The following is a 26,591-nucleotide window of genomic DNA, read 5'->3' as shown; positions in this document are numbered from 1 at the left end:
TGACCCCGTGACCTCGACCCAGGGCGGAACTTCGGCCCGTTGATCGATTATCACGACTTATTCGGACATGGCAGGTGGCAATTGCTTCACGCGACGCGTTTCTGCACCACCACCCCCCACACAGCGCAACAATTACAAAACGAGCTCAAAGGAGCGCTGAAATACTCACGATGAGCAGAACGATATTTCTAACGATTGCTCGCGCGTACAAGGCACCAGCATGCCTCCTGGCAGTCCTATCGTACTGCCAGACACTTACGCGATTCGTTGCAAAACCGATATACGTGAAGCTGTCGATAAACACAAGCTTCTATCCGCTCTATGGTTCGTAAAATATCTCCTTTCCCACCGTAGATGCGAGGGAGGACCCTATTCAAATAACGTTCGAAGAGACAGCTGCAGCTGTGCTCGTCAGCTCCTTCGAAGTTGAGCGGAAATGGTAATAAATGCTGATTATATGCATCCGCCAGACAGATTTATGCCATACAATATGAACCTTTAACGCGGAGGAGCAGAGCTACCGAACTTCGAAGACGTTTCACCTCCTCGAGGCCCATTTTTCATCACCCATTCAGCAAAGTCTTACCAGGAAAAAAAAATTCATCAATTCCAGATAGCCTACACTCGCGGAGACCGATGACTCCCAGTTGGAGCGCATCGCAGTAAGCATCCGTTGTGCTCTTAAATGCATCCGCTCTATGACAGCTGTCCTATTGATTAGATTCAAGCGTCATTTTGGACTTCGTTCATATCTTGGCCCAGGCATCCTTGATATCGGTCTTTTGCACTCAAAAGAAGAAGTCGAACTGAATGGGCACGCACCGAAATTTTCAAACTTAAAAGCTCGATTGTATCGACCAGGGTCGGTCTGGTCTTGAGTGCGAACGGCGAACAACACCGCGTGCAAGATTGTCATCATCATATGAATAGCATGCGATTCTCACGTGCCTCGTGGCACAATTGTATCTACTCGATTGTGGGAGTGCATCCCAAGACGATTTGCCTCAGGAAGGTCCATAACGACATTTCAAGAAGGGTTATCTCTATGTCAGCATTGCGGTCAAAGACCCTTGTCACAATCCGTTTTGCCCGGTACAAGGGGACAAAAGTCTAGCACTCGACGCCATGCTCCAACGCCGCCGAAATAGGATGCACTCGTGAATGATGATGAAGACCCAGTTTCGTCATCGGATGAGAAGTAGGGAGTTAAGAGGCACCGTGTCCGCATTCTCATCCTTGAATATCTATGGAATCTATAGGTCAAAACGTTTCGTCTCACCGCAAACACTTTGGCGGAGGCATTTACTCCGAAAAGGCTACGTAGGACCGGCTTTGAAGATCCTGGAGTTTTCCTTCCGTGCCTCATGCACCGCGCTGTAAACGTAAGTTACGCCGTTCTATTCCGGTTACAGATATTCATGTATTTCTATCACAAAGTACTTGGAGCCTGATGCCTAAGCAAGTTCTTCATCCCCCTCCGTACCCGGTAGCCTATTCAAGCAAGATAGCGGAGCGCTGATGCTATTATAATCAGAGTTGTGGGTTTCGAAAGGCGGGGCGCTGCTGTCGGAACAGCCGACGGGACAAGGACGGGAAGCTCAGCGATGAGTCTCATCCATCTATCGCTTCTAGCGTGTGGAAGCGATGCTCATCCAACACTCCATCTTCGAAGTATTGAGTTCATGGCGATGTTAACTGATTGAGATTACTGTTGGCTTAATTGATTGCCTCCGAATATCGCACAACCGAGAGCAAGCTCCGACGCTACATGGAAGGACGGTCCGTCCTTGTCCCGTGCTCTGATATATCTGAAACTAGGGTGAAACGTTGTCCTGCTCTCGGTTCCTCCTCCACACAGCACAGGTTTCCAATCGATATCGCGATCGTGATTATCTCGCCAGCTGCAGCGAAATATCTCCTTGTTCTACGGTTAAACAGACCTGACTTTGCGCGCTGATTTTTTTTTTCTCACTTTCGCATTGTAAATCGCCGGGACCGGTAACAGCTTACCCGGCCTGGAACGGGCAGCGGCATTATCCGAACAAACGTGTTCCTTATCTTCGAACTTGAATGAGCTTCCAGGCCGCTTCGACGTCCGACCCCGTTTTGCTAATTAATGCACATTGATTGGTCAGGTGATTCGGTACGTACCTTTAGCGTACCTGATAAAGCGGAATCTGACACCGCCTACAAGGTTTCTGACAGATGGGTAAATCTCCATACAGGAACGTACGGCCCTGAACCCTCCTTTTCTCCCCTGGAAATCTCAACAATCTCTATGAATCTTTCGCCATTTTCCAGCCATTTCCAGCCATCTTTCTACCGAACGAGAACGGAAACGATCCGAGCGAGCGTTAACCGGGTCCAATGAAAGCCGGAACCTTCTCTACTCTATGAATCTGATCAGTGCTAATCATGACATAGATCGCTATTATTATAGGCCCGGCGATTGAATATCGCGTGTATCGCTTTTGTATAAAGAGGGGGGGCGCACCCGCTAGTAAATTTTCCAGTTTTCCCCCTTCCCCCTCAACGTCAACTTCGAGGCTAACATGTCTGATACCAAAACCTATCCCAATGAGAAGGGCATCAAGTGCCCAGTCACTGGGCACGACTATCGTGCACCTCAACCCGGTGATTCTCGTTCAGTATGCCCTGCACTCAATACCATGGCGAACCACGGATACTTGTCGGTTTTTTTTCTGTTTTTATGTTCCATCGCTCCATTTTGCTTATCGGCTCGTAGACCGCGTAACGGAAAGAGTATTTCTATCCCAAGACTCGTATCGGGCCTTAAAGTATGCTATGGACTGTCTACGGGACTCGCTGCTTTCCTTACGATCGGCGGCTTCCTTTGGATCGGCAAGTTGTTCTCTATCGACCTGTACGATATTGGTCGGCACGGACGAGTCGAACACAACGCGTCGCTCGTCCACGCAGATACTCCCGAAGGAGACATATACGCTCCCATAAAGATACATGAAGACTGGGTAGAAGAGGTCGTCGGGGATATCCAACCCTGTGCGCTGGAATGCCGGCAGGAGTCCCTGGTCGACGCGGAGGATGTGGCGCGGATGCGTGTTCGGAGGGAGAAAACTTCACCCGTCATGGACTCGGTGCATGCCGAGGTGGCGCGGGGGGAGATGTCGCTTATACTTGGGATATGGGAGAGGAAGGGCGAGACCAAGACGGGTATGCCGCTTCCGTGGCTTTTGGATTGGCTGAGCAAGGAGAAACTCCCGGAGGGATGGGCACCTGATCATACGCAGACTTTGTCGGATACCGTGGCGCGGAGTAAGACTATTCGATTAGGGATGGAGAAGATCAGGTCGGGGAGTAAGGTATAGCGGTGAGAGCGATTCGATTCGTTATCTTGTTGCTGCAGACGCTCATTTTGCTGCCTTGCAGATTGGTTTTAATGTGTATTATTATTGTAAAGGCAGCTGTTCGATATTGTACATTATTAATCTACCGTTTACTTTGAATGATTACTCAAGTTCACGATGTTACGGCTTCCACGATGCGCAGCGCAGCGCCGTAGCCAAGCCAACCTCGCGTACCTGGCGCAAATTCCATCGACCGAATCTCCACCAGCTGTACGGCTCGCTTTCACCGACTCTAGAGCTCTCGTGGGCTGTCTTTTAATGCCGGTCTACGGAGACTAAGCGCGCAAGATGAGGAAAGTACGGAGATATGGGCGTATTGCACAGTGCAACTTGACTGTGCATCGGGCCAGCACACAAAGTAAGCATTTATGACAAACTTGGGAACCCGTCCGATTCCAGCGCTTGAGTGACTGAAGGGTTACTAGTGTTCTTTTGGTCTTTGTGTTGCCATACTGGGGAGTTGGGGCCTTCGCTCGACGGAACTGAACATTTAATTGCATCTTCATTTAACCTGTCATTGTCATTGACAAACGACATGACGCGGTGCCTGTGCTCTTATGTTGTTCCTAGATATAACTGGTCTTTGTGCTCATTGACATTAATGCGTCCTTGGTCGATTGGTCGATGGCTGGAAAAGCACTACATATGTTCCCTAGTGAATAAATTGGCTGATAGAATTTGGAGCTCATCAGAGATGTAACAGAGGAGCGCTGTGCACATCTTGATGGACCCAGTCCAACCAAGACGCCTTCATCGTCTCTTCTCGTACGCACGACGACCGCGTGGAGAACAAAGTCTGATTGTCCTGTGCGCACAGGTTCGTAGCGTCTGTTCTGTTCTGTTGACCGAATTGGACCGTCATTCACTATTATAAGCACTAAGCTGCTGTGCTGAATAGATTCGGACTTTGAGGCTCGTTCCCGCTGCGTCAAGTGCCCGTTGCTACCCGACAGCATGAGACAATATCATTGCTGTTCAACTTCCTGACAGGTGCTACTTCCTACCCCTTTCTCTCTTCACAGATCGGATCATCGTTCTCTCACCTTTCAAGTTACCTTTTCTTTCATCATCATCATCATCAAGAAAGGAGGGGACTGACTTGTTGGGCAAGGCACATGGAGATCGGAGATCGGGCCGTGAGTCCCTTGCTTTCAACTATCACAGCCAAGTCCTAACGAAACGGTCCCCCCCAAAAGTGACAATGATCCATCCACCGTTGTTGTTCTCCGTTGTTGTTCTCATCCTTGTCCTTCTTACTCTATATATATCCCCAACTCCCACTCACACAGGCGGCCTTCTTCAACCGCTTGTCGATCGAATGATATCCTCACAGAATGGGGGGGGGGGGTATTACTGAACAGACCGATCGATCTGATGATATGCGTACCTGGGCTCGAACTCGGCGCGCCTGGACCGAAGATTGATTTTAGAGTTGAACTTATTTCTTTTTGCATTTCCCATCTCTGATGTAAACCTTCCACTCTACAGCCCGGACGGTTCGTGAACAACAACCAGTGAATACCTTAGGAGGGACTCAGGAGAAGCATCATCGACAAAGGCACTACTATCCTGAACATTACACAGTTTCGCATGCTCGCCGTCGTTCGCCATGCCATCAGCTCTCCATGAGTACCCGCTTCGGCAACGGACCCCGTCCTTCGTACACCTGAGAAAGGAAAATCAGCGACCCGCCATCAGTTCTTAAATGCCAGATTGAGGAAGGCCTACACAATGAGATCAGCATGCCCCAAACAGATGCGTACCGAAGGCCATACATAGTCCTGCCCCCTGCGCGATGGTTTTTGAGATTTTCGAAACAATGTCCGCTTCAGCCTCAGGATCCATCGCAGAACTCGGCTCGGCTCGTCCACTGCAACGAACGAACTTTAGTGCGTTCGATCTAAAGCGCATGAACGTCCAGTGATGCCCTCAGTAAACGGTGGAAGCCGGCATCATAAACTTACGCGACCACCCCACCCGCTGCTTCTCACCACCAGAGAGCTCGCTATTTTTAATCGAGTCTCTCAAGCTCAATTTTTCAGCGGGTAATCGTCTTCGGGCAGGGACAATGAACCGCAATGTGCTCTCTTGTACCAACGTCAAGACTGTGTCTTTCCTCCCTTCTCCAGCTTGTCCAGACATGGTGTAGCTCCGCCGCCTTTGCAATCTTGGCGGCGTCAGATATGTGCTCGACATAGCCCAGGACCGATGTTCTTATAGGAAAGACCGTATGATCCCGCGTAAGCGTAGCTATCGCCCCCCGTCAAAGATCAGCAGCCATGCGATAATCCGACACGGGCAAGCCGTCGACAAGAATGACGGGTCATAAATATATACGCGTGAGGATCTTGATGATGGGTGGATTTTCCACTGCCATTAGCACACCCACACCCACAAATGACGAACCAGTTGAACCTGATTTGATAGTCAAGGACAGATTGGAGAGTGAGACATGGAGAATTTAGGGGGTCCAGAATCGCACAGAATGTGGAATATATCTGGGGAGAGCACTTGTGCTTGTTCAGGATAACCTATCTCGCAAACGTCGGTCGTCACGTACGGTCGGTTGGAAAAAACACCTAATAGTTCCTTGACGATGTTACGAGGCGGGCGAGGTTAAGCTCACCCGTTTAAAGTAGTGAGCATTCAGCCCAAATCCCCTAGTCGCTCAAGCGAATTCTTGTATTCGAGGGGATGGAGCTCATGTGAGAATCGTACGGGCAAGTTACATATAGTTTGCTAAACCTCCTCCGACGATCTCAGACCGATAACTTTACTTTCTTCGGACATGGTGCGCAACGCAAAAAGGCACTTATAAGGCTCATTAATCTGTGTAAGCAATATCATCATCATCACAGAATCCTTCGGACCAGAGAACAAGGGCCTACGTCCTCTGTGCCACATCGCGTTCCGCGGTCGATTGGCCTGGAAAAGCACATCAGAGCAAAGATGCGCCAAGTTTTTAGTGCTAGAGGAGGAGCCAACAACCACAAACTGACTCCCAGCTCTTACTGTCAGCGAAACGATCTTGGTTCTAACCAGCAACCGTCAATCAATAATCAGGAAACATGTCTCCCCGGAAAACCCTTCGCACCTTGGAGAAGTAAGACCATCAGTGCGTACTTAACCGAGCTGAAGGGGGAATTTTTCGAATCATTCAAAGTAACACAAGACACAAGAGGAGCCAAATTCCTGCCTTGCATCAGGTACAGACAACGAAGAACGCCACATAGCCCGTGACGAGATCATGTAAGATCAAGCGGACAAGAAGCGCTTGCTTGAAAAATGGGCAGGAACATTGGGGTCTTCCTTCACGCAAGCCTTTATCACAACGTCAGTATATAATATCCCCAAGGGTATCAGCCTAGGAACAAATATCACAGTCTTTCAAAAGCCTGCTTGACAAGATAAAAGCAGAATCGCAGTCTCTATCCTGGCCAACACGAACAGCGGGGTCCAAAGCGTACAAGAGTCGTTTCATCACCGGCCATGGCTCTTACTCACATCCATCCAGTATCGAAAGGCATTCCATTCCGCTCGCTCGTATCATTCTCGAACCATCCAAATCTCTCTTTTCGAACCTCTCTAGCTGGTGGGGGGGGGAAGGGTCTTTCCGTGCCCTTCTTCATCTTCATTCCGAGAAAGTCGGGAAGAGGGCTCGAGCCACTGAAGTCCCATTCAAAGGCATTTTTACAATATCGAATTGTCGGGCTGGAAAAAAAAAAGATACAAGGAAGCGGAATCATACTCAAGGACGCAGGTCGAAAATACCCAGACCAAGGCTGCTGGAGCCGGGGAAATCCAAGAGAACGAATCCGAGTCGGGTGGGCGGGGCGCTTATTTTGTTGGACTCCGACTGAACAGCCTAGCTGCCTTACAAGGACCGTAACTGAGAACCCCGTAACAAGGAACCTATATCATGAAATGATTGGCCGGCTGCTATTCGGGGTGCCTATTCATTGTCGACAACTGCGGAAGAGGGCGTCGCGTTTTCGACTACGGCAGCTCCGGCCCGAATACCCGATCGCATTATTTTCTCTTCTAGCCGCTTAAATTTACCTCAGTACCAACGAGGGTTGCATATAGGACAATGACCGCACCCCAAGAGGTACGATCTCAAAGGCACGATCCATCGCCCAAAGCTTCATTACTCTCAGCGCCAATCAACGCTGATGCTTTACCCTACCCTACCCTACTAGGCTGACTATCTACGATGGAACGGATGCGAGTTACAAACGAGTGAATACACGGAGTTACATAAATGGTCCTAAAGGCTGTCCAAATTGAACGGCGGTTATGGGTTATGGTACAGTACACATGAGAGGAGGAGGAGGGGGAAGGAAGGGGATATAAAGTAACCTTGCAATTAAAAAAAAAAAAAAGAAAACCGCTCATACAAACTGTTTACTCACATAAAACACCCTCAACACCGCGATGCGCTTCTGCTCCTCCTCGACCCACCTCACCTGCACCTCCGACTTATACTTCTGCCGTATCTCATGACGCACACTCTTAACTGTCATCCTGAAAGCAGACGAGACGGGCCGGTGGTCTGAAACGTTCGCCTCGTACCGCCGATAATGCAGTTGTTCCACTCTCGACGGAACCCTGGAGCGCCACAGAACACGGTCGCACCACGCCGGCGAACGACGTTTCTCAGACGAGTCGTACTCATTTGACCGAGGATCATACTTGTATGTCGGGGGGAACGTAAGCGGCCCCTCCGAGAACCCTCGCAGACGACATCCACGATTATACTTGATCTCCTTCAATAGCTGATCATGAGAAAGCATCGACTCCCATTCATTGGCGCGAACAGCTGCGACGATGGCATCCCGCCGCTGGTCGATACGATAATTCATATCACCATTGATCTACAAAGGGGGTATAAATTGATAGAACAATGTTGAGGCTTAGCTTGAAACTTACGAAAACCATTTCATGATCTCTAACAGCTGATCCATCACCACCACCAACGAAAGGAACGGATTCTGGAGACATTGGGAATATAGTTTTCTCTTCAAGGATACTAGCAATGTCGGCATTGCGCGTTCGGACTTTGTTCTGACCAGCGCCCAGATGGCAGTTAATGAAGCACATTGAAGAGTCTTCGATGATGAAGCGAGCAACAATACCGCCCTGCAAGGCACAGGATAAACATCTGCAACACCTAAACATCGAAACAGACGACAAAGGCATACCTTATTACCATATCGGCCCCCCATGCCTCTTTTAATAGTTGAAATAGCCATATCCCTCAAGGTCACCCTCTCCGCGTTCTTCACAAAGATGCACGTAAATAGACCCACGAGGCTCTCCGTGTGCACGACCGTATACGGACACTCCGGTGGCATCGCCAGCCTCACGGCCAACAAAAGCCTGTCAAACCACCTCTTATACGCCCCAGTAACCTTCTCAGAAAGCCCCGGTAGCACACCCTCCTCGTGCTTCTTCCCACCACCCGTCAGCAACACATTCTTCGCCGCCATTCTCCTACTTTCCAAATCTATCACCTCCTGGAACCCAAACGAGATGATGTCCGGGCTATCAACGCTCGTCAAGACGTCGTGCAAGAAGTTGATGTTGGCAGGGTCGCCGGTCAGAGAGTCTGGCTTGGCAGCGTCACAGTTCCATGACACGAGAAGAACTGTGAGATCTCGGAACTGGCTGTACGATTGTTCGTGCTTCATCAGTTCGTGATCTGCAGGGTTCACGAAGATCAATGTGGATCAAAATCAAAGAAGGCGGAAGAACCGACCTATCCAATCATAGGAAAGCAATCCATCCCAGAGCCTCAGCGCTTCATCCCTGCTCACGCTCAGCACACAGAGCCTCCCCGTACACTCCAGTCCAAGCGGATCAACCTGCAGCTTCATTACAGGCATTCCCGGGTTCGGATTCCAGCAGTTGGTCGCGACCCACGGCCTCGGAACCACGTCGTACGCCGATATCGTTCCACCCCTGCCCCCCGCCCATAGTCTATCATTCACACCCTCAAGGCACAGAATATCTGACGTCGATATCTTCATTACCTCCACACACTTGGGATACCGGTCCTCCGTATTCAGAGCCCAAATGGTGATGTACCCCCCCTGGTGCCCAACATACGCACGTTCTGGATCTGACGGCAGAACAGCAGCACATGTCACAGGTCCAACATGCTCACTCGGCAATACTGTCCGTCCCACGCACCCTGGCGAAAAAATATCATAAATCCGTATAATGGGCGTCTTTGCAGGGGTTTTTGCTCCCGCCTTGTCCGACCTCGATGCTGTCCAGAGCATTCCTCCCAGTAACTTTGCAAAATCTACCTTTTCCGTTATTCTCACCACCCGCGGTTGGGTATGCGATAACCTGATGTCTTCGTCTTCAGAGTCGGGGGTAAAGACCAGGACCTTTCCAGCTTCATCTACAGATACCATTGAGTGTCCGTGGCGAAAGAAATGGGCTACGCCATAAAGGTGGGCGGAGAGCTTCACGCCACTGAATTGACCGCTCTTAATATCCACCTCAAATATGTGCCCCTCTTTCGTCCCCACCCATGCGTATCGTCCTTTGTTATGCCGCTCCTTCGCAGACCGAAACTCGACGCTCGTAATTGTAACACCCTTAACACCAACTTCCTTCGAATCAAGCACCCACAAAGGGGTATCTGTCACAGCAAGGTCGTATAACCTTATCTTGTGGCTATGTCCAATAACAACACGCGTCCCAGACATGCGTACATGGCCGGTGTACAACTCGACAGTGATTTTGGTATGTATTTTATATCCTTCGTGGACGTCATGCATGAATGGAGGCCTCCGAGAGGACTGACTACTGTCGGGAAGCATATCCACCCCAGTGCCCTTCAGATCCTCATCATCCGAATCGTCATCGGAAGAGTCAGAAGGTACGGCACGGCGAGCAGGTGGTAGTTTATCGCCTAAAGCGATGGTCCGGGTCGGAGGAGGCAGAAGCCTGCTAGCGCCCAGCACTCGCCGTTCCGTATTGGATTGAGGATTGGGGGCTAAATCAGACTGTACAGTGGGGGGTGGGGGGGTGACACGAGCACGATTAGGAAGACGTGGTGGAAGGGTCGGAGGATTGCAATCGATTCCCACGGGGCTAATGGCTGCGTTGGGCCGTGAAGGTAAAGGGGGTGGTGTTTCTGCAGTTGGAGTGTACGGCAGCGCAGAGGCTCTGTGCCTCGGTGGTGGTCGAGGTGGCGGCGGGTGGCGGTTAGCCTTGGGAAGAGGAGCGGAATGCTGACTCAGTTCGCTATCAGGCGAGGAAAGACTGGACGAGCTGGAGCGCGGGCTCAGGTCGATGAGGGGATCTTCATTGCTGGTAAAAGGCGGATCTGGGTGTGACCGTATTTTATAAGGAACATGAGGCTTTGGATGGGGCACAATATGCGATTCTGAAGCTCTCGAGAAATGTCCTTTGGAATCGATATTCCTACGCAGAACGGACACAATAAGACAAGGATCCATGAGGAAACAGTAAGGAGACGCACGAGAACTTGGAACGCAGCGATGAAATGCTCGTGACTGCCGGTGTCCCATCACTTTCGCCCTCCGCATGTTTGTCAGCGTCGACTAAAGATATAGATGGGGTGCGGGGGTGCCCCGCGTTCACCACGTTATTTGCCGGTGCAAGTGAAGGTATAGGCAGTGAAGGTATAGGCACGGGGCGTAGCAGTGGTGATGGATTTGGTGATGGCGTGTTGATCATGAGTCCTCTAGAAGGCGGGGGTGGGGGTGGTCGCTTCCTGAGGTCCGACGACGACGATGAAGCCCGCAAATGTTGTATTTCGTCCTGGACTTCATGAGTATACGAACCGGATGTCGTCCTCTGCCTCGGACTGCCTGGCTCCAACAACGAACTGTTCCCGTTCCTGCTCGGTGACCGCCTAATCCCATTCTGCGCGGTCGCCGACGTCGCGACGGCGAGCTGCTCAAACTTGGAGCGCAAGTTCTTCACCGCCGGCTGAGGCATCGTTTCTATTTCGTCATTCTGCATCCTTCGACTGTCGCCGCAGCGGTGAACAGCGTCGATGTTGGCCTCAGGTATCTCGGCGCCGTTATGGAGGAGAATTAAGGAATAAAAGTAGGAGATGCCGTAATGACGTGGTGGTTGATGGTCAAGAGGGAAGTGGCCTGATTCGCGGTCACGGTTTCTTGAATTCGAACGGCCATCAACGTCACCTCAATATTTTCCATTTCCCTCGTTGTGCAGCAAATTCAGTTTTTATATCGTTGACATTGCCTCGAGGCTTCCGGCCGAATATTCCTGGGCGTTACAAAGGCGATCATTTGCGACATCTCGCAGCCGCAAATTATCCTTGGCACTGGGTTAGGTAGCCGACTCGTGGCACCAGATTCCCCTCATTGCCTCTAAGTGCGATAATGGGGCTTTTGAAGGCGTTAATGACAGCGCTTATTGGTAGAAGTGGTGCCCAGGATCTGATTAATTTTCTTATTGTCTTAAGCTCGCTGGTAATATCCCTGGATGGTGGGTGTCCCACACTTTGAGGACGTATTGGCGGTTTGTTGCTTGATTCCGTCCAGTCTTTTCAACAAGCTTTTCCTGCGATCAGCAAAGGTAGCCAGCCCCATGCGACTGTGACCCGCTGGATTATCAAGTGTCCTGATCTTTCGGAGGAACGGATATTTTGATGGCACCGTCTTTTAAGTACAGGCTTGTCTGATTCTCCGCCACCTTATTGCCGAAAATCACGTTGTTAGCGGCAGTGAGGCCCCAGTGAGTTCGGTTTTCTGGCAGAGGAGTCTTTTCTATTTTATCCCTTGGGCTGGTACGTATATATCATCCCTGTAGTATGGAAGCGCCATCAGCTAATAGAACACCTACCTTGTTGCAGTCATGCCGTCTGGTATAGCCTTGTTTTTCTACAACAACTTGTCTGTATAGCGTCTTCAGAGGTCGACGCTGTCATCAATATCTATCCCGTGCAGCGTGTAGCTGACACCAATAGCGTTGTGTCGGCCATGGCTAGATGGCTGAAAGTATATGGACCATCTTTAGCTTAAGCCGGCATTTCAATTGACAGAAGCACAATCAACACGTTATACCGCCGCTTGTCTTCTGCCAGGCCCTTTCCCAACTGTTGGACGGGCCACAGACTTCTTATTTCTACTGTAACCTCCCGATGTGGATATGAAAATGATGCTGCCTACTAATAATTGTTGCCAACTGCACAGCATCCAAGTACAGCGGATTGCCGCCCAGATATCGGAGCTGATTGTTATCGGTCTCGCAGTGTTTGGGCGTTAATTTGACGTGTGCCCTTCCTCTTTCCTCAGCTGTATCTGACGATTGACAACTCCAACGGGTCCAGCTCACTTCTATCCTTTGGTTACCACGGTATAACTCAATTTCCTTGCAACATGCCTGTATTTTGGGATTTCTTCGGCGCATTTCCCAATCTTCGTTTCCATCCTTGGGCGTTCAGAGACTTTTTCAAGTCTTTTCTTTCTTCGCATCTGTCACGGATGGTCAGAACAAAGACGCCTCAGCCGAATCCAGTCCAAGTGGAGACGATACAATTGGGAGTCTGGAAGGTTCTCCTGGCAAAGAATGCTGTGAACTCTCTGGATTTCTCGAAGCAGTGGAATAGTCTCACCTCGTCATTTCCTTTTCTCAAACGCCTTATCGTCGACATGTATACTCTCGATCCGTGGCTGTCAGTCTTATACCTCCTAAGCAGGATGTGGTGGGGTATGGAATCGGCTGTGTCTCTGTATCTCTCGAGTCATCTCTTGAAAACAGTAAGTCTTGCGTACAGATGTATATCAAGCATGATGCTTATACGAAAATTTAGATTGAAGCCGGCTTACGCGAGGGAAAGCCCAACCCCAGCGCTATACTGAATGCGTTGCTAACTCAGGTGGTCGTTGTCATCGCTTCCGTCACGGTGAGATGGACAATGTGAGCATGCGTGTCAGTCCGTTTTGATTCGTGCTGTTACTGATGCGTCCTTGACATTCCAGTGACAAAATTGTGCCCCGCCTCAAGTCCAAAGTCGAAAATCATTTCAAGTTATACTTGTTGCAAGGCAAGAAACTAAGTCGTTTTGTAGCATTTTGAATAGATATCTCATGTAATGATTTAGCTCGACTCAGTACTGATGTACCCACCTCACAAGGTACTCTTTACTCTCTCTACAGACGTGGGGGATTTTTCTCATGGTTTCTTTACTAGAATCAGGACAGCACGTTTCAGCACAGTCAGCTTGGCGAAGCGTGTCGGGGATCGTGAATCTTGCCTCAGAAGTAGTAGGCGCGGCAGGTAAATTGGTGGTCATCGTAGAATCCTCTCGGGCTTCGGGTTCACCTCTTTTTGCTGCTATGTGCATCGCCAAGCCCTTGATATTAAGCTTTTCTTCAAAGCCTTTCCACACGCTACGTACGTCCCTTCTGATATAATATCGGAGGTCTCCAATTAAGAAGTGATAATCAGCGTGTCTTGTGTATACCGACAACGAATATCGTCAGCGTACGCAATCACTGCATAGCATGTCCGCGGCGAAATATCGATCCGAGATCATCAGCGGAGACCTAGTGAACTACATCATCAGTGGTGAGACCCTATGCATCTTCTGCGTATAGTTAAATGACATGCACTTGTAGAATATAAGAAGGCTATGGCCTCTATGGCATCTCTTTCTGATGAAGAAGTCTCAATGCAGTATAGAACATCGTCCGCATCTCTGATGTATAGCATCTTCTACCAACTCCTGGGTGAATTTCCACTGGTGCGTTCGTTTGAAGACTTTGGGATATACGTTAAGCTCAAATTGCTAACACACAGATATATTTCTCAGCAGTAGCCGTTTTAAATCCTACAAGATTCTCGATGTCTTCCATCGCCATAATGCAACAGACGTCGCAAAACTTGGAATGGTCAATCAATTGCATTATATATCATGCCATGTATTTCCATGAACAGTGCCAGACTTTGCGTGGCATATACGAAGCCGGTGAGGTTAAAAACCTGCTTCGAGACGGCTCCACGCGATATCCCCAGTCGGACGAAGAAAAGGCCAAGGGAATGTCCTTCGAGATCCGGTAAGTTGCGTTAATGATATCTGCTGCTTCTCCCCTTCTGATTTAAGTGTACACAGAGACCTGTCCTTCTCATACCCCGGCAGCCAAAATATCAAACCGGCAATCTCGAACATTTCCCTATCCATTAAACCAGGCCAACTCGTCGTCATCGTTGGAGGCAACGGCAGCGGAAAGTCTACCATCATCAAGCTCCTCACACGCATGTACGACCCGTCATCCCCTCCTGAGTCCATCCTCGTCGACGGCTTGCCCTTGTCGCATTACCGCATGTCTGACCTTCGCCAGGCTACGGCGACGCTGACACAGGACCACACCATTTTCCCTCTGTCTCTCGGAGAAAATATAGGGATGGGATATGTCCAGCATGTATCAAATGACTCAATGATTGACCGTGCGGCGGAGATGGGGGGCGCGACGGATCTTCTTGATAAACTGGAAAAGGGAAAGGACACGGTGCTACCTTCTAGACATGAGGCGCATGGCCTTAATCTTCCAGACGGGGAGGATCACCCTTTACGCATCCTTATGAAACAGCTGCAAAAGCCCATCGAGCTTTCTGGAGGCGAGAAACAGCGAGTTGTCGCGTATGCTCTTGTTTGTTAATCGGTCCGCGGGGTTCGCTGATTTGCGAACTTTTTTGCCCTCTTTAATAGATCTCGGACTTTTATGCGTTTCAAGTCTGGAACTGTGAAATTTGTTGCCGTCGACGAACCCAGTTCTGCACTGGATGCTGAGGGTGAGGCATTACTTTTCGGTAATCTTTTACAGGCTCGGGAAGGAAAAACGATGATCTTTGTTACACATCGGTTCGGACATTTGACGAAGCACGCGGATCTCATCGTGTGAGCGTCTCGTTATTTAATATTTAGCGATTTGGACGTCTGACAAGGATGACGTTTGTAGATGTATGAAGGACGGAACCATCGCTGAAGCTAGCACCCACGCAAACTTGATGCAATTAGATGGAGAATATGCAAAATTGTACAATATCCAGGCGGGCCCTTTTGTGGATATCTGAACTGGATAATTAATATTACATAACGCCAATACTAGATGAATGCCCAGAATGCCTCATAACCGTTGGCCCAGTTCTAGCTACGTCTTGGCAACAATTCTCTGCGCTGCTGACAGAAATATCCTTGGACAACCTGGTCAAGAAAATCGGAAGAACGCAGCAACAGTTTCACAGGAGAGGCAGCCGAAGTAAGGAGGTCGGTAGACCTTACTTATATCCTTTGTTCGTAAGCGCGCTGAGATGAGGCCTGTTCACATATCACTAAATCATCTTTCATTCACAACAAGAGTAGTGTTTGGAATTCTAACTAACCAGAGATGAATAAACTTAAGTAAATTCTCCATGGGCCGTAGCAAACAGAAGACGCGCGAATAAAGCACGTGAACCCTTTTCGTCTCTCTCTGCAAGCCTTTGCCAAGGAGAACTGGACACGTCGTTTACAGCACAGATCCTCTCCCTAGATACCCGAAAATATTACCGCCTAAAATAATAAAGTTAACCCTCTACGTTCCGGAGAGGAAAGAAATACTCGCCAAAAATTATGGCTACCTTCGTGATTTCCCTTTCACAAGTGTGAATCCATCTTCGTCAATCTCAGGTTCCTCCTTCCGTCGATGGTTGAGCAACTGTGGCACGGGTTCATCATCCATTTCCTCCTCTTCGCCGGATTCGTCACTGCCATCATCATCATCATCCTCCCACTCCTCCTCATCGTCTCCAGAAGTCTGGGGAACATCCATTTTCCTCCCCTTCAATTTCTCCGCCGCCTCCTCAAATTTCCGCACCAAGGCATCTTGACCAGCGTGGCACTGTTCCCACAGCTGCACGATATCCACAGCAACCGGCTCAGCGCTTCCGTCTTCTACTTGCGTTACGAACTCGTCTTCCATGACCTGAAGCAGAATTTCCTCTACGTATTGGTCATCGGGAGGGGGCGATTGTTCTTCGAAAGCATCAACGATGACAGACGCCAGCCAGGTCCGTTTTTCGGAATTATTGGGACCGCCCCAGTTTTCCTGGACGGCCAGACGCAATATCGGCCATATCAGGAGACGTGCGATTACTCCGCGAGCGAACAAGACAGACGTCGGAGGAGGGGGCGCCTTTGTCGCGTTCATTTTTTTTTTTTGAGATGACGTTCCGAAAGCAGGAAGAAAAATTTCAGTTGTCGCTTGTTTGTCTGGACGATCGTTCTGGGAAAAGCGTTCATTTCCTTTCCTGGGCGGACTGTTGCTGATTGGGGACGTTGTGTGCCGGTATACTACAACCACCCAGCAACAACCTTCCAGGAATTTTTTTCTTCCACCCCCGATGCCGAGTGGAAATTCTCGGAAAAAACTTGTTGCGACGAGTCACTACTTTCGTGTTCTGGTCGATGCTTAATTTCCTTCAATGTTTGCCAAGCTTTCGCCAAGTCTGATACTGCGGGAAAGGATGGTAAGTAACCTCGGCGCCCCGCTGGATGACGATGATGTGCTGCAATAGCACCGTCACCCATGTTCTTCAATTCTCATGACTGAAGATAATCTTACCATCCTGCTTGCTCTAGTAAACACTATCCAAGGTAACGACGATCCCGAATCTGTCAAAAACAGGAAACAAGCCTTTAGGTCTAATGTCAGTCCAGTGATTTCTCCAGTAAGGTCCCTCCGGATAAATCTTGTTTCATCAAAAAGTAATTTTCTGTTCGAAGTCGTGGCCTAGTACACCGGGCGGCTTCTACTTGACAACGCTGATATGGTACTACATGCCTCCCCTCAGCGTATAAAAGAGCAGTCTTGAGCTAGCTTTGCGACTCAACAACCCTTTCCCTCATTTACCCCCAACCTTTCTTTTGCATAAACTCTCCTTCTCTCCACCCACGCCAGTCGTTCGTCATCATGAAGTGGTTATACTCTGTTCTTGCTCTCTTCTCCGTCCAGGTCGCTCTCGTGCGTGATTTATCATCTCTTTGTGAGGGATTAAAACTCACTCACATCCCCGCTGCTCTCCTAGGCTGCCCCCCAACTGAAAAAGCGCACCAGCACTTCTGAGGCCTGCTCTGTTGGATACTGTACCTTGAACGGCGGGTGGGGGGTTCTCGTCGCGTCTGTTTACTGTGCCATATCTTTCTGATCCGTCCCTTTTCAGTACCACCGGCGGTGGAAGCGCTACTGCTGTTACGGTGTCTACCCTCGACGATCTCGTTTCTGCTGTAGAAGGTGACGATTCCAAGGTCGTCATCATCGATGGTGCGTTCGTCAGTGCATATAGTGTTCCCAAAGGCTGAGGAGTGCGCCGCAGGTACCATTACCGGTAGTGAGGCCGTCTCTGTCGGCTCGAACACGAGCGTCCTCGGAGCATCCGGTGCCAGTATGTTTCTTCATCCCATTTTCACTCATGCACGGCGTTAAAATCCATACTCTACAGCTCTCAGCGGTGTCGGCCTTCGTGTCAAGGATGTTTCGAACGTTATCATCCGTAATGTCAAAATCGAGAAGGTTTTGGCCGATGCTGGTGACGCTATCGGTGTCCAGGCTGCTTCTCAGGTGTGGATCGACCACAACGATCTCTCCAGCGACCAGGACCATGACAAGGACTAGTAAGCAGTCCGTTTGCTCTCGTTCGCGGTCTAGCTGACCTGCGCATAGCTACGATGGTCTCTTGGACATCACCCACGGATGCTACGGCGTCACCGTCAGCAACAACTACCTCCACGACCATTGGAAGGCCTCCCTCGTCGGTCATTCTGACAGCAACGGAGACGAAGATGCTGCCCTCCGAGTGACGTACTTTGGTAACTTCTTCGAGAACCTGAACTCCCGTGGTCCCTCATTCCGCTTCGGTATATATATATTCATCTTAACTTTCTTTTTTGTGTTTTCTAATGGGTCCGAACAGGTGAGGGCCACATCTTCAACAACTACTACAGCAGCATGAATGATGGCATCAACACGCGTGACGGTGCGGAGCTCTTGGTGGAGAACAACGTCTTTGTCGGTGAGTTTTTTTGGTTTTTCAATCGCGCCTTGTCATCTTACGTTCACCGTAGACTCTGACGAGGCTCTCTATTCGACCGATGAAGGCTACGCCGTCGCTTCCGGCAACGTGAGTACCGACTAATTCCGAAAAACACTTATGATGACCAGGAACACTGACTTCAGGACTTTGGTGACTCCGAGAACACTGCTGACACCGGCACTATATCCGCTTCAGACCTTGGCTACGACTACGACTTGATTGACACTGACAGTGTCGCGTCTTCTGTCCAGTCTGAAGCCGGCCAGACATTGTCCTTCTAAGCGGCAGGGTTTTTTTTTAAACCAGTGATGGATCTACCCAGGGCTGGCGGGCTGGCCTTGACCATTACTATATCTATCTATCTTTCATCGTTAGGTATTGCTGGCCCAAGCCACCTTATTCTGGGTTCACTAGGGTATAGTCATAGCAGGAATAGCTGGTACTTAGGATAAGGACGGACCTCTTTAAGAAAGACCAAGAGACTGAAAACATCTGCCATATTCAAATCTAAATCATAACAGAATCGCACAACGAAGCCTACACAATTACATGCTATTCTTGAGTTGGGGGAGACGGAGGAAGGGACACAAAAAAAAAAGACCAGGTTGAAAAGGAAAGCTCATTACAACGAGGGAACTTTTCAAATAACAGGGCTAATAAGACTGAACCACAGCGAAATCAGGAAATGAACCTTTCCCAGCATTCCTTCGCCATCATCCTAAAAAGTTCATAATGCTGCAGAACCTCCCGCGTAAACTCAGGAACTTCCATTCCTTCACTAAGACGACAGGAACGTGGCGCAACCACACACTTGACCATTTCCGTTTCCGAGAGAGGGTACCGAGTTCGACGAGATGATAACTGCGAGAGGCAGAGTCGTAGTCGGCAGTCGTTCCAATTCTATTTAAGTATGTGTACAGTACAGTCTATATAAGAATATCACAGTTTATCATTTCAATCCTCTTCATCCTCATCATCCAAATCTAACGAGTGGTACGTATGCTTTTGACGGTCCCTCCAGCATGCATACACACTCAAGAGGAACGCCAAGAAACAACCAGCGATGGTGAGATAAAGCGTGTCCACATAACACGCCTTCCCTTCTAGACACTGCCGCTCTCCACTCATAACCATAACCTCCCCCAATTTCGCATCCTTCGGTCCATGCGCGTCCAGATTCTTACCGAACGCCAGCGAAAAGACGTTCCCCCCCACCATAGGCGCTAACGATATGTATCCCCAGTTCTCCGAAAAATGAGCTGATCTCACAAACTTTTAGCGGTCCGTAGTGATGGCAAAATTAGAACAAGCACATACGCATGCCAAACAACTCTATGCAGAGAGTGGGGTAGGTTCCGAATATAGACCCATACGCAAGGCCGAGTAAGGAGCTCGCCTGCCACAAGAAGCGCACGTCGTCAATTTGAGACGCTAGTATCTGCGAAATCAGAACAAGGAGAGACACCAGCATCAGGCTGTAACACCTGGGCGTCTCATAGTGGTGTTTCGCAAAATCGGATAGGAGTCCTACGCGTTTGTAGTTAGTTGTTGGTCCCGTTGCAGGGAGGGTTATCAACATAGCGCCAACCTATAATGATTCGTCCGAGACAGTTCATGATACTGATGGCGGAAACCTGAGCAGCTTGCCACGGAACAGCGCCATTTTCGTCATATGTAGGGTTATTGTGAGCGAAAAGTGCTTGAGACATCGAACCGACATTGTTGATGTCTAGAAAGGTAAGCCGTTCAGTTTTCATTTCACTCTGGAGCAGAATAATTACATACACATAATACCGGTTCCGCTCACTATGTAAAACGATTAGATGAATGCCATGCAGTGAGAGAGGTGCTTACGGAGTAAGAGGATTGAGAAGATGAGCCAAAACTCGAAGGTGCACCACAGTTTCCAGCCGTAGATGTTGGGAGACTTTTCGTGCAGAAGAATGCGTCCTGCAAGGCTGAGACTTCTCCCGTTACTCTGGGAGCGATGTCTGGAAGTATTGATCTGAGGCGGAGAGATGCTCCTGGGCGGGCTAAGCTCCAGAGCACTCGTTTCTCCAGGACTATAATCTACGGCATGCGTAGTAGGACTAGCTTGATCAAAAATAAGTTGGGTATCTTCACTGCCCAACAAGCGTGTTTGACTGCTGTTCTCGTGGTAAGAGATAGCCTCCGCGCTCCCTTCGGGAACATGTCGCTGTTCGGACGCGGGCAAGGGGATAGGTCGAATGAAAAAGTACCCTACTACCTCGGGCAGAGCCGTTCCCAGAGATAAAACCAACAGGAAAGAAGACGTGTCGCCTGGGAAGGCAAAGTGAGCAATCGAGGAAAACAGGAATGCAGACAATCCGAAACCCGACAAGACGATTCCCGTCGTGGACGCGCGCTAAATGGAAATTTTAAAAAAAGCAAATGTGAGTGAGCGAGGAAAACGTCAAGGAATAATTTCCGATTGGGCACGTACGAGTCTTTCTGGGAAGGATTTTGCTGTGGAGTTGATACCTCCAGTCAAGGCCGAATTCCCACCCGCGCCGGTCATACAGCCGAATAGGGTGAGCAGGCAGAATGTAAAAGTGCTGATGGTGGACTGGCCATATTTTAACCCCACGTCGTAGACGAGTCGAATGCCGGAATATCCCAGTAGGAGCAGTGCGAAGGACGCTACCATCAGGATACGTGGGCCCCGAGCGTCGACTATCTTTCCCCACACCGGACCGGTACTGTAGACACCGACTGAGAGTCGAGTAAGCCAGGGTCAGGGATCAAAGGGAGTAGAGAAAAAACTACCATTTCCTCCAAGCGCGATGAGGTTTAGTTGTGTATGGCTGAGATTTAGTCTGTGTCCCATTTGGGGGGCGTAGGCTGCAGATCCGAGACATAAGGATGTTTTACCAACTATTTGAAGGAATTTACCTGAATAGACCTGGGATTGATGAAAACTATCAGATTCCTATTGGGCGAGTTACAAACGACACGTACATAATTCGTTCCCGCTCCCAGGGCAACGAGCAATGAGACCAATAGCGTTCTAATGCGGGGCAGGCTGAAGTGCCCTGGAATTGAAGTGGGATTTGGTGTAGGCATTGTAGCTTCGATACTGAGGAACGGATGCACGATAAATGAAGAGAGAGACGTAGTGACAGATTACGGGTCCATGGGAGGGAGAGATAAAGTAAGGAGGGGGTTTTTATTCCTCGCCGGCCCGGATATCCCCACCGGCAGATATCCGGCTGGCGTTGTCCGAAGGTCGCGTTCCAAGATAAGTTCGTTTTCAGTTATTTGACTTATTTAACCACATTTAATATAGCTAAGACGCGTAGAGGTACGTTCCCTCTTTACCAAGATAATGTGGTATCAGCACACCGGCCAAAGGGAATGATGCAAAAATCATATACTCCTGGCGACCAACGACGCTTGGTTTCCCTTTTATCAGCTGCGGGCCCAGGGATCTTCAGGCAGTGCCACCACCCGATGAAATCGCCGATACCTTTTGCGTCACGTTTGGCGTGAATATAGGCGAGGTCAGTGGAGGTCAAGGAACCTTTACTAAAGACGTGCCAAAGTTGAGCTGGCATTCCGTTACCGACTAGAATTGTTTGTTCCTTTTCTGAGTGATGGATATTGGACACTGGACGACCATCGATCTATTTCCCGGCTTTACCGTGACTGAACCCAATTATCATACTAATGCATGAATGCACACCTCTATTTCATAAATTTCTTCGTAAATATACCCTAATAAGTGCTCAGTTTAAGCCATTTGACTGGAGAAAGCCAAAAAGAATGAACAATTTACTTAGCTACGGCTGTTTCTTATCGCACTCTTTGCCCTACCAGTTGCCTATCCGACCCTTCCTGACCGACGGGGGAGGTCAGACTCCGTCAGCGTCAAATACTTCCTGACCCGGATAACACTTGAATTATAATCATTATTACGGGGCACCAAAATACCGAAAACGTCCGTTATATCCACATCATATGCCAAAACACCAGATAAAATCAGGTGAATGAGCGGAGGGACCGGGAAGGAAGGAACCTGAACGTTGTGAGCAGTCCGAGCTTGCGAGGCAGCGCATATAAGGTGCTGACTATGCGAGTAAGAGCTCGCAATCAGCATCGCCAGTGCCAAAATTCGCCACCCACCCACCCACACCCGAGTCTTGCCTCTGGAATCTCACTCGCAAGAGAAATAAGGATTTCTCTCACCCCCACCTCTTAGGTTCGTCAAATTCGGAAACGGCTTAGGCATACTTGAAATGCTGATTGCTGAATCCAGAAAGTCATGGACTGCATGCCGACTGATGTAAACTCAAGACTGTCGTGACTTTGCCGAACCGGCAAAGCACGTGAAGGACGTGTAGCGGAGTTTCAATTGACCCGCAACCCTTTTTCCTTTTCAGGATCTTCACCTCCTCCCACCACCTGCGACCTACCCGCTCTCCCCGTTTTCTTATCATGCCCCTACTTGCGCCGTTATTTTCTCCTTTGGACGTTGAATTCCCTGAACCCCTGTCTACTCAACGGCCGATAACAATTGCGGCAGCGCTGAAACCATTCGAAGAGGATGGGGGCAAAGACACCGTGGTTGAGGAAAGCAAAATCCCGTCAGTGCAGCTTGATATGGACTCAATAACGGATACTGTTGCTGCAAGTATGGCCTGCAGTCTACTAGGGCATGTCCTTTTCCTCAAAAATCAAGTTCCTCTGTGAGTTGAGGGTGCTCGTCGAATCTTTGGTGACTGATGGCCGTTGTAAGGCCTGTTCCACAGCTGGCTCGGATAGTAATAACGGACAAGGTGCGCGATCCCCTTTTATGTTTAATGCCTTTCCCTTACAGGACGCTAGGCCAATGCCCGCACTACGAAATTGCGGTCAGAGTTACTGGATTCCTTTGACACGCTACTGTCACATCTAGGAACAACATTCACGGCGCTATCTACTGCATTTGCACGATCTTTGCCACAAGAAGAACGGTCCAAAACTATGCATACAAACAGGGCGTACATGGCGATCTTGATGGGGCCCAGTATCGGATCTGCAAAGTCAAAAGTCATGTTGGCAGTGGATGGTTTGGAGGCCAAGGTGTGGGGCCAAAGGGATGATATACGTCTGGCAGACGAAAGTGGAAACAGTGAGAGCGATGACGATAGAAGCGATGACGAGGGTGGCGATGACGAGGGACCCTCCGACTCGGACGACAGCGACGTGGACGATGAGGACGAAACAGAATCAGACAATGATGGCGACGACGACGACGGGACATCTTCGCCACCGCTACCATCAGCCTTCGCCGAAGAGCAACGTATACTTCGGACTGCCGACAGACTACTCTCGCGAGCGCTTGTGTCAGCGGACTGTGATGGAAATGGATTGGCATCTGAGATAAGTAAGTGCTTCTCCACACAACATCTGTTTTTTTTTTTACGAGATCCACTGTAGGTCCTACGCAGACACATATACTGATACGCGCTCCAAGACGATTTGTTCATCCCGCGTGGATACCTCGGCAGAATGTTACGGCCTCTATGGATAACTTTCTGGAGCAGTTCCTTGGGGCCGCCGGGCATGGGCCGAAGACTCACAAGAAAAAGGCCAAGATCGAGGGCCTGTGGGTAGCATGCCAAAAGCCGAGTACGGATCTGGGAAAGGACGCGAAAAATGAGGAGGACGAGATGATATGGTGGAGTTGGGATGGTAAGCTTGTAGGCTTCGCTGGTTGGTAATGGTGTATATACTCACTGCATTGATTTGTGTACGGACATCGAGCATCATTATACCTGTATCCATATACCTTTTTTACGCTATAAAATTAGACAATTACTCATGACGCAAACGACAAATCGGCTCGATGACAACTGAAGTTGAACTGAATGAATCTTATCACTAGCTCCGCTGTTGCGATTAGCCGCATATCTTCATTATACTCTGGTGCTGTTAAGTCCTACTGAGTAGGTTATTTAAGACATTGCTTCATGGTACCCTAGGGAACAAGATCGACTACGCCTCTAGTAATATAACTTGTACATCCTTATCCCTAGGCATCATCAGCAGCTCACCATCAAAGGCAATCTAGAATAACGGTCCGGTAGAGTAAGGATTTTGAAAGAAAAGACTAAGAGACGAAAGTGACCTTCTTCTGGCGCTTTGCCGCACGCAACGTTCCGTTCAATGCTTCGACTTTGAAAGCAACAATCATGAGGGATGATGTTTTTTCTGGCTCCGGCTCAAAAAAAACCAGACGTACGGGTGTTGGCGGTCTTATCGAAGAGTACGCCGTACGAGACGCTGCTCTTCCCGTCGGTGTTGAGAGAGCCGTGCTCCTTTATGGCCTCTGGACGTAACCGCCTATACCTTAGTGTCATCGATGTAATTTTGCAGGAGTAGGATCTTACGTATTAAGATTCCAATCTCGCCTGTAACGTTAACTAAAAGCAAACAATTAATATTTTTCCCGGTCATTATCGACGTTGTCTCCTTACCCATGCTTGTTGGAAGAAAGAAGGAAGAAGGGGATTTAATCAGATCGTGATCAGATCACGTTTGAGATCGATATATGTAGTTACTACTAGTATTTATTTATGCTTCTTTTTCTTTTGACTTGGTAAGATCCTTTTTATTTCCGGGCGGTTTGACAATCTAAAAGCTATTTTTACTGCGAGGTGAACCTTTGGAATGAAAGAGTCTGGCTGGCGTTCGACTGGACATACTTACGATGCAACCTTGCTGCTGGTGGCAAGGAGCGTATAAGAGAACCCGAGGTCTGAAGCAGAGATCGTTCCTGTTGGTGTGGTGTTCTCACCGTCATCGCCAGAGTCTGCGCGATAGACTACGGCAGTGGGAAAAGGAAAGATTAGCACACCATTTCCAGAAATAAGAGCGTAACCTCCATTAGTGGAGTAGAGAGCATCGGTAATAGTGCCTGATAAATCTTGAGCACGAGTACTGCTAGTATTGGGAAACTGAATAGTCACCTGTGAAAACATTGTTTTCGATAAGGAGCTGGGCCTCATCTCGGGCGTTAATGCCGTCGTTAAGGTCGACGTAGCTAATAATCATGAGCTGGTGTCTCGAACCTCATAAGCACAACTCACTGTAAGTTATTGAAGATGTGACCCTCGCCTGTGAGAATTAATGAGCCGTGGGCGAAAGGAAAGCAGAAATCACTCGTACCAAAACTGAAGGAAGGATCACGAGAGTTCAGGTTCTGCCATCAATTAAGAGCAACAGTGACTCTGAGAACGGCATCTTCGTCCCCCGTTGCTGTCGGAGTGGCAGACAAGGGAAGCTTTCCAGTGGTTGTACGGCTTACTGTTGGTGACAGCGATACATTAGGAATCGTGGATGACATCAAGAAGATCGTCGTAGCTGAGGAGAAGTAGTTGGAATTTGCCTAGGGAGGGAGGCACAGAACTTACTAACGCTAAGTGGATGAATGAGCAATCGATTAGAACTTGGGAAGAGCATACCGTGTCGTGATCCAGGTCGCTAGGGAGATCGACGTGGTCAACCCAGGCGTTGTGTACTTCTTGGATGCCGCCGGCGAATCCTCCACCTACTGAGGAGGATGTCGCTGCTAATGCTGTTCAGGCGGGCTCTTGCGGCCATTGCTAGGGCGACGAGAAATGCTGCTACGACGCGAACTGCTACTACGACAGAATCCATCCCTACGACGGCCACTGTTACGGCCGGATCTGCTACTGTGACGGCGGTGGCCACCACGTCTGGGACAATAGCCCTGGCCGCGACAGACACAGTTGTTGCACTGAGACGAAGAACTGGCGTAGCGACTGATACTAACACGCCCGGACGAATTCTGAGGCTGAAGTGCCTTGGAAAAGAGTTGGGGTCTCTATTCGCTACTACATGCATTGGTTAGTTGCGTGGCTCAGGATTATGGTTGCTGGCAAGCTGGTCATCAATTTGGGTGCTGGGGTGCTAGGCTCTCTAAAGAAAGAGTTGGGACTGAGACGTCCCAAGACTACGGGACGTTTCTCCTAACCAGTGAAGGTGCAGGAACGTTTATTTATCTCGCTCGCCGTCTTGAAGAGAGAGATCCCTTGAGCCAGGCTTGAAGTGGCAAGACGTGGAACCCCACATGGTGGTGGTTCTTGATCAAGGGTC

The 26,591-nt window shown here is 49.3% G+C and overlaps 13 protein-coding genes across 13 annotated transcripts; 5 read left to right on the top strand and 8 right to left on the bottom strand.

The window, feature by feature from the left end:
* Positions 1–2,462: 2,462 nt before the first annotated feature.
* BT62DRAFT_475722 (Cloroperoxidase) lies at positions 2,463–3,592 on the top strand. Its single transcript, XM_043181088.1, has 2 exons — positions 2,463–3,349; positions 3,409–3,592. The coding sequence occupies exon 1, from the start codon at positions 2,553–2,555 to the stop codon at positions 3,345–3,347; it is 795 nt and encodes a 264-aa protein (XP_043035115.1). The 5' UTR covers positions 2,463–2,552; the 3' UTR covers positions 3,348–3,349; positions 3,409–3,592.
* A 1,317-nt stretch (positions 3,593–4,909) lies between these two features.
* Positions 4,910–5,993, bottom strand: BT62DRAFT_1079957 (uncharacterized protein; the record flags this gene model as incomplete). The annotated part of the gene is made up of 3 exons (XM_043179544.1): positions 5,347–5,993; positions 5,150–5,286; positions 4,910–5,052 (listed from the first exon to the last, which is right to left on the bottom strand). Exons 1-3 carry the CDS (start codon positions 5,580–5,582, stop codon positions 4,910–4,912), a joined length of 516 nt encoding a protein of 171 aa, XP_043035114.1. The 5' UTR covers positions 5,583–5,993.
* Positions 5,994–7,438: 1,445 nt separating this feature from the next.
* Positions 7,439–11,522, bottom strand: BT62DRAFT_974495 (DNase I-like protein). The gene is made up of 5 exons (XM_043189162.1): positions 10,885–11,522; positions 9,145–10,826; positions 8,588–9,087; positions 8,316–8,525; positions 7,439–8,260 (listed from the first exon to the last, which is right to left on the bottom strand). Exons 1-5 carry the CDS (start codon positions 11,388–11,390, stop codon positions 7,778–7,780), a joined length of 3,381 nt encoding a protein of 1,126 aa, XP_043035113.1. The 5' UTR covers positions 11,391–11,522; the 3' UTR covers positions 7,439–7,777.
* Positions 11,523–12,880: 1,358 nt separating this feature from the next.
* BT62DRAFT_907866 (uncharacterized protein) lies at positions 12,881–13,320 on the top strand (the record flags this gene model as incomplete). The annotated part of the gene is made up of 2 exons (XM_043183681.1): positions 12,881–13,156; positions 13,210–13,320. 2 exons carry the CDS (start codon positions 12,881–12,883, stop codon positions 13,318–13,320), a joined length of 387 nt encoding a protein of 128 aa, XP_043035112.1.
* A 923-nt stretch (positions 13,321–14,243) lies between these two features.
* Positions 14,244–15,473, top strand: BT62DRAFT_907729 (P-loop containing nucleoside triphosphate hydrolase protein; the record flags this gene model as incomplete). The annotated part of the gene is made up of 4 exons (XM_043183674.1): positions 14,244–14,455; positions 14,512–15,039; positions 15,109–15,297; positions 15,359–15,473. 4 exons carry the CDS (start codon positions 14,244–14,246, stop codon positions 15,471–15,473), a joined length of 1,044 nt encoding a protein of 347 aa, XP_043035111.1.
* A 249-nt stretch (positions 15,474–15,722) lies between these two features.
* Positions 15,723–16,670, bottom strand: BT62DRAFT_475522 (uncharacterized protein). Its single transcript, XM_043181087.1, has one exon. It carries the CDS (start codon positions 16,586–16,588, stop codon positions 16,016–16,018), a length of 573 nt encoding a protein of 190 aa, XP_043035110.1. The 5' UTR covers positions 16,589–16,670; the 3' UTR covers positions 15,723–16,015.
* A 680-nt stretch (positions 16,671–17,350) lies between these two features.
* On the top strand, positions 17,351–18,751 carry BT62DRAFT_982711 (pectin lyase-like protein; the record flags this gene model as incomplete). Its single annotated transcript, XM_043189710.1, has 9 exons — positions 17,351–17,401; positions 17,466–17,539; positions 17,601–17,701; positions 17,754–17,822; positions 17,880–18,051; positions 18,101–18,294; positions 18,351–18,449; positions 18,502–18,557; positions 18,614–18,751. The coding sequence occupies 9 exons, from the start codon at positions 17,351–17,353 to the stop codon at positions 18,749–18,751; spliced, it is 954 nt and encodes a 317-aa protein (XP_043035109.1).
* A 578-nt stretch (positions 18,752–19,329) lies between these two features.
* BT62DRAFT_988868 (MFS general substrate transporter) lies at positions 19,330–21,673 on the bottom strand. Its single transcript, XM_043190127.1, has 9 exons — positions 21,450–21,673; positions 21,384–21,393; positions 21,258–21,332; positions 20,935–21,203; positions 20,325–20,856; positions 20,256–20,276; positions 20,059–20,199; positions 19,788–19,997; positions 19,330–19,729 (listed from the first exon to the last, which is right to left on the bottom strand). Exons 1-9 carry the CDS (start codon positions 21,552–21,554, stop codon positions 19,425–19,427), a joined length of 1,668 nt encoding a protein of 555 aa, XP_043035108.1. The 5' UTR covers positions 21,555–21,673; the 3' UTR covers positions 19,330–19,424.
* An 88-nt stretch (positions 21,674–21,761) lies between these two features.
* Positions 21,762–22,484, bottom strand: BT62DRAFT_936921 (uncharacterized protein). Its single transcript, XM_043187213.1, has 2 exons — positions 22,422–22,484; positions 21,762–22,369 (listed from the first exon to the last, which is right to left on the bottom strand). The coding sequence occupies exon 2, from the start codon at positions 22,043–22,045 to the stop codon at positions 21,806–21,808; it is 240 nt and encodes a 79-aa protein (XP_043035107.1). The 5' UTR covers positions 22,046–22,369; positions 22,422–22,484; the 3' UTR covers positions 21,762–21,805.
* Positions 22,485–22,867: 383 nt separating this feature from the next.
* BT62DRAFT_936919 (uncharacterized protein) lies at positions 22,868–24,299 on the top strand. The gene is made up of 4 exons (XM_043187212.1): positions 22,868–23,176; positions 23,227–23,266; positions 23,316–23,856; positions 23,910–24,299. Exons 1-4 carry the CDS (start codon positions 22,926–22,928, stop codon positions 24,191–24,193), a joined length of 1,116 nt encoding a protein of 371 aa, XP_043035106.1. The 5' UTR covers positions 22,868–22,925; the 3' UTR covers positions 24,194–24,299.
* A 168-nt stretch (positions 24,300–24,467) lies between these two features.
* BT62DRAFT_907724 (uncharacterized protein) lies at positions 24,468–24,832 on the bottom strand (the record flags this gene model as incomplete). Its single annotated transcript, XM_043183672.1, has 3 exons — positions 24,468–24,539; positions 24,601–24,647; positions 24,715–24,832. 3 exons carry the CDS (start codon positions 24,830–24,832, stop codon positions 24,468–24,470), a joined length of 237 nt encoding a protein of 78 aa, XP_043035105.1.
* Positions 24,833–25,177: 345 nt separating this feature from the next.
* BT62DRAFT_907725 (uncharacterized protein) lies at positions 25,178–25,680 on the bottom strand (the record flags this gene model as incomplete). The annotated part of the gene is made up of 4 exons (XM_043183673.1): positions 25,178–25,389; positions 25,442–25,515; positions 25,562–25,589; positions 25,635–25,680. Coding segments are annotated over 4 exons (360 nt in total), but the record flags the coding sequence as incomplete, so codon positions are not given.
* Positions 25,681–25,708: 28 nt separating this feature from the next.
* BT62DRAFT_475229 (uncharacterized protein) lies at positions 25,709–26,486 on the bottom strand. Its single transcript, XM_043181085.1, has 2 exons — positions 25,780–26,486; positions 25,709–25,730 (listed from the first exon to the last, which is right to left on the bottom strand). Exon 1 carries the CDS (start codon positions 26,337–26,339, stop codon positions 25,974–25,976), a length of 366 nt encoding a protein of 121 aa, XP_043035103.1. The 5' UTR covers positions 26,340–26,486; the 3' UTR covers positions 25,709–25,730; positions 25,780–25,973.
* Positions 26,487–26,591: the final 105 nt, after the last annotated feature.

This window comes from Guyanagaster necrorhizus, assembly GCF_019112545.1.
Source record: "Guyanagaster necrorhizus MCA 3950 unplaced genomic scaffold BT62scaffold_36, whole genome shotgun sequence".
NCBI classification, from domain to species: Eukaryota; Fungi; Basidiomycota; class Agaricomycetes; order Agaricales; family Physalacriaceae; genus Guyanagaster; species Guyanagaster necrorhizus.
The sequence above is the reverse complement of the archived record's forward strand: the minus strand, read 5'-3'. Positions and strand labels throughout refer to the sequence as shown.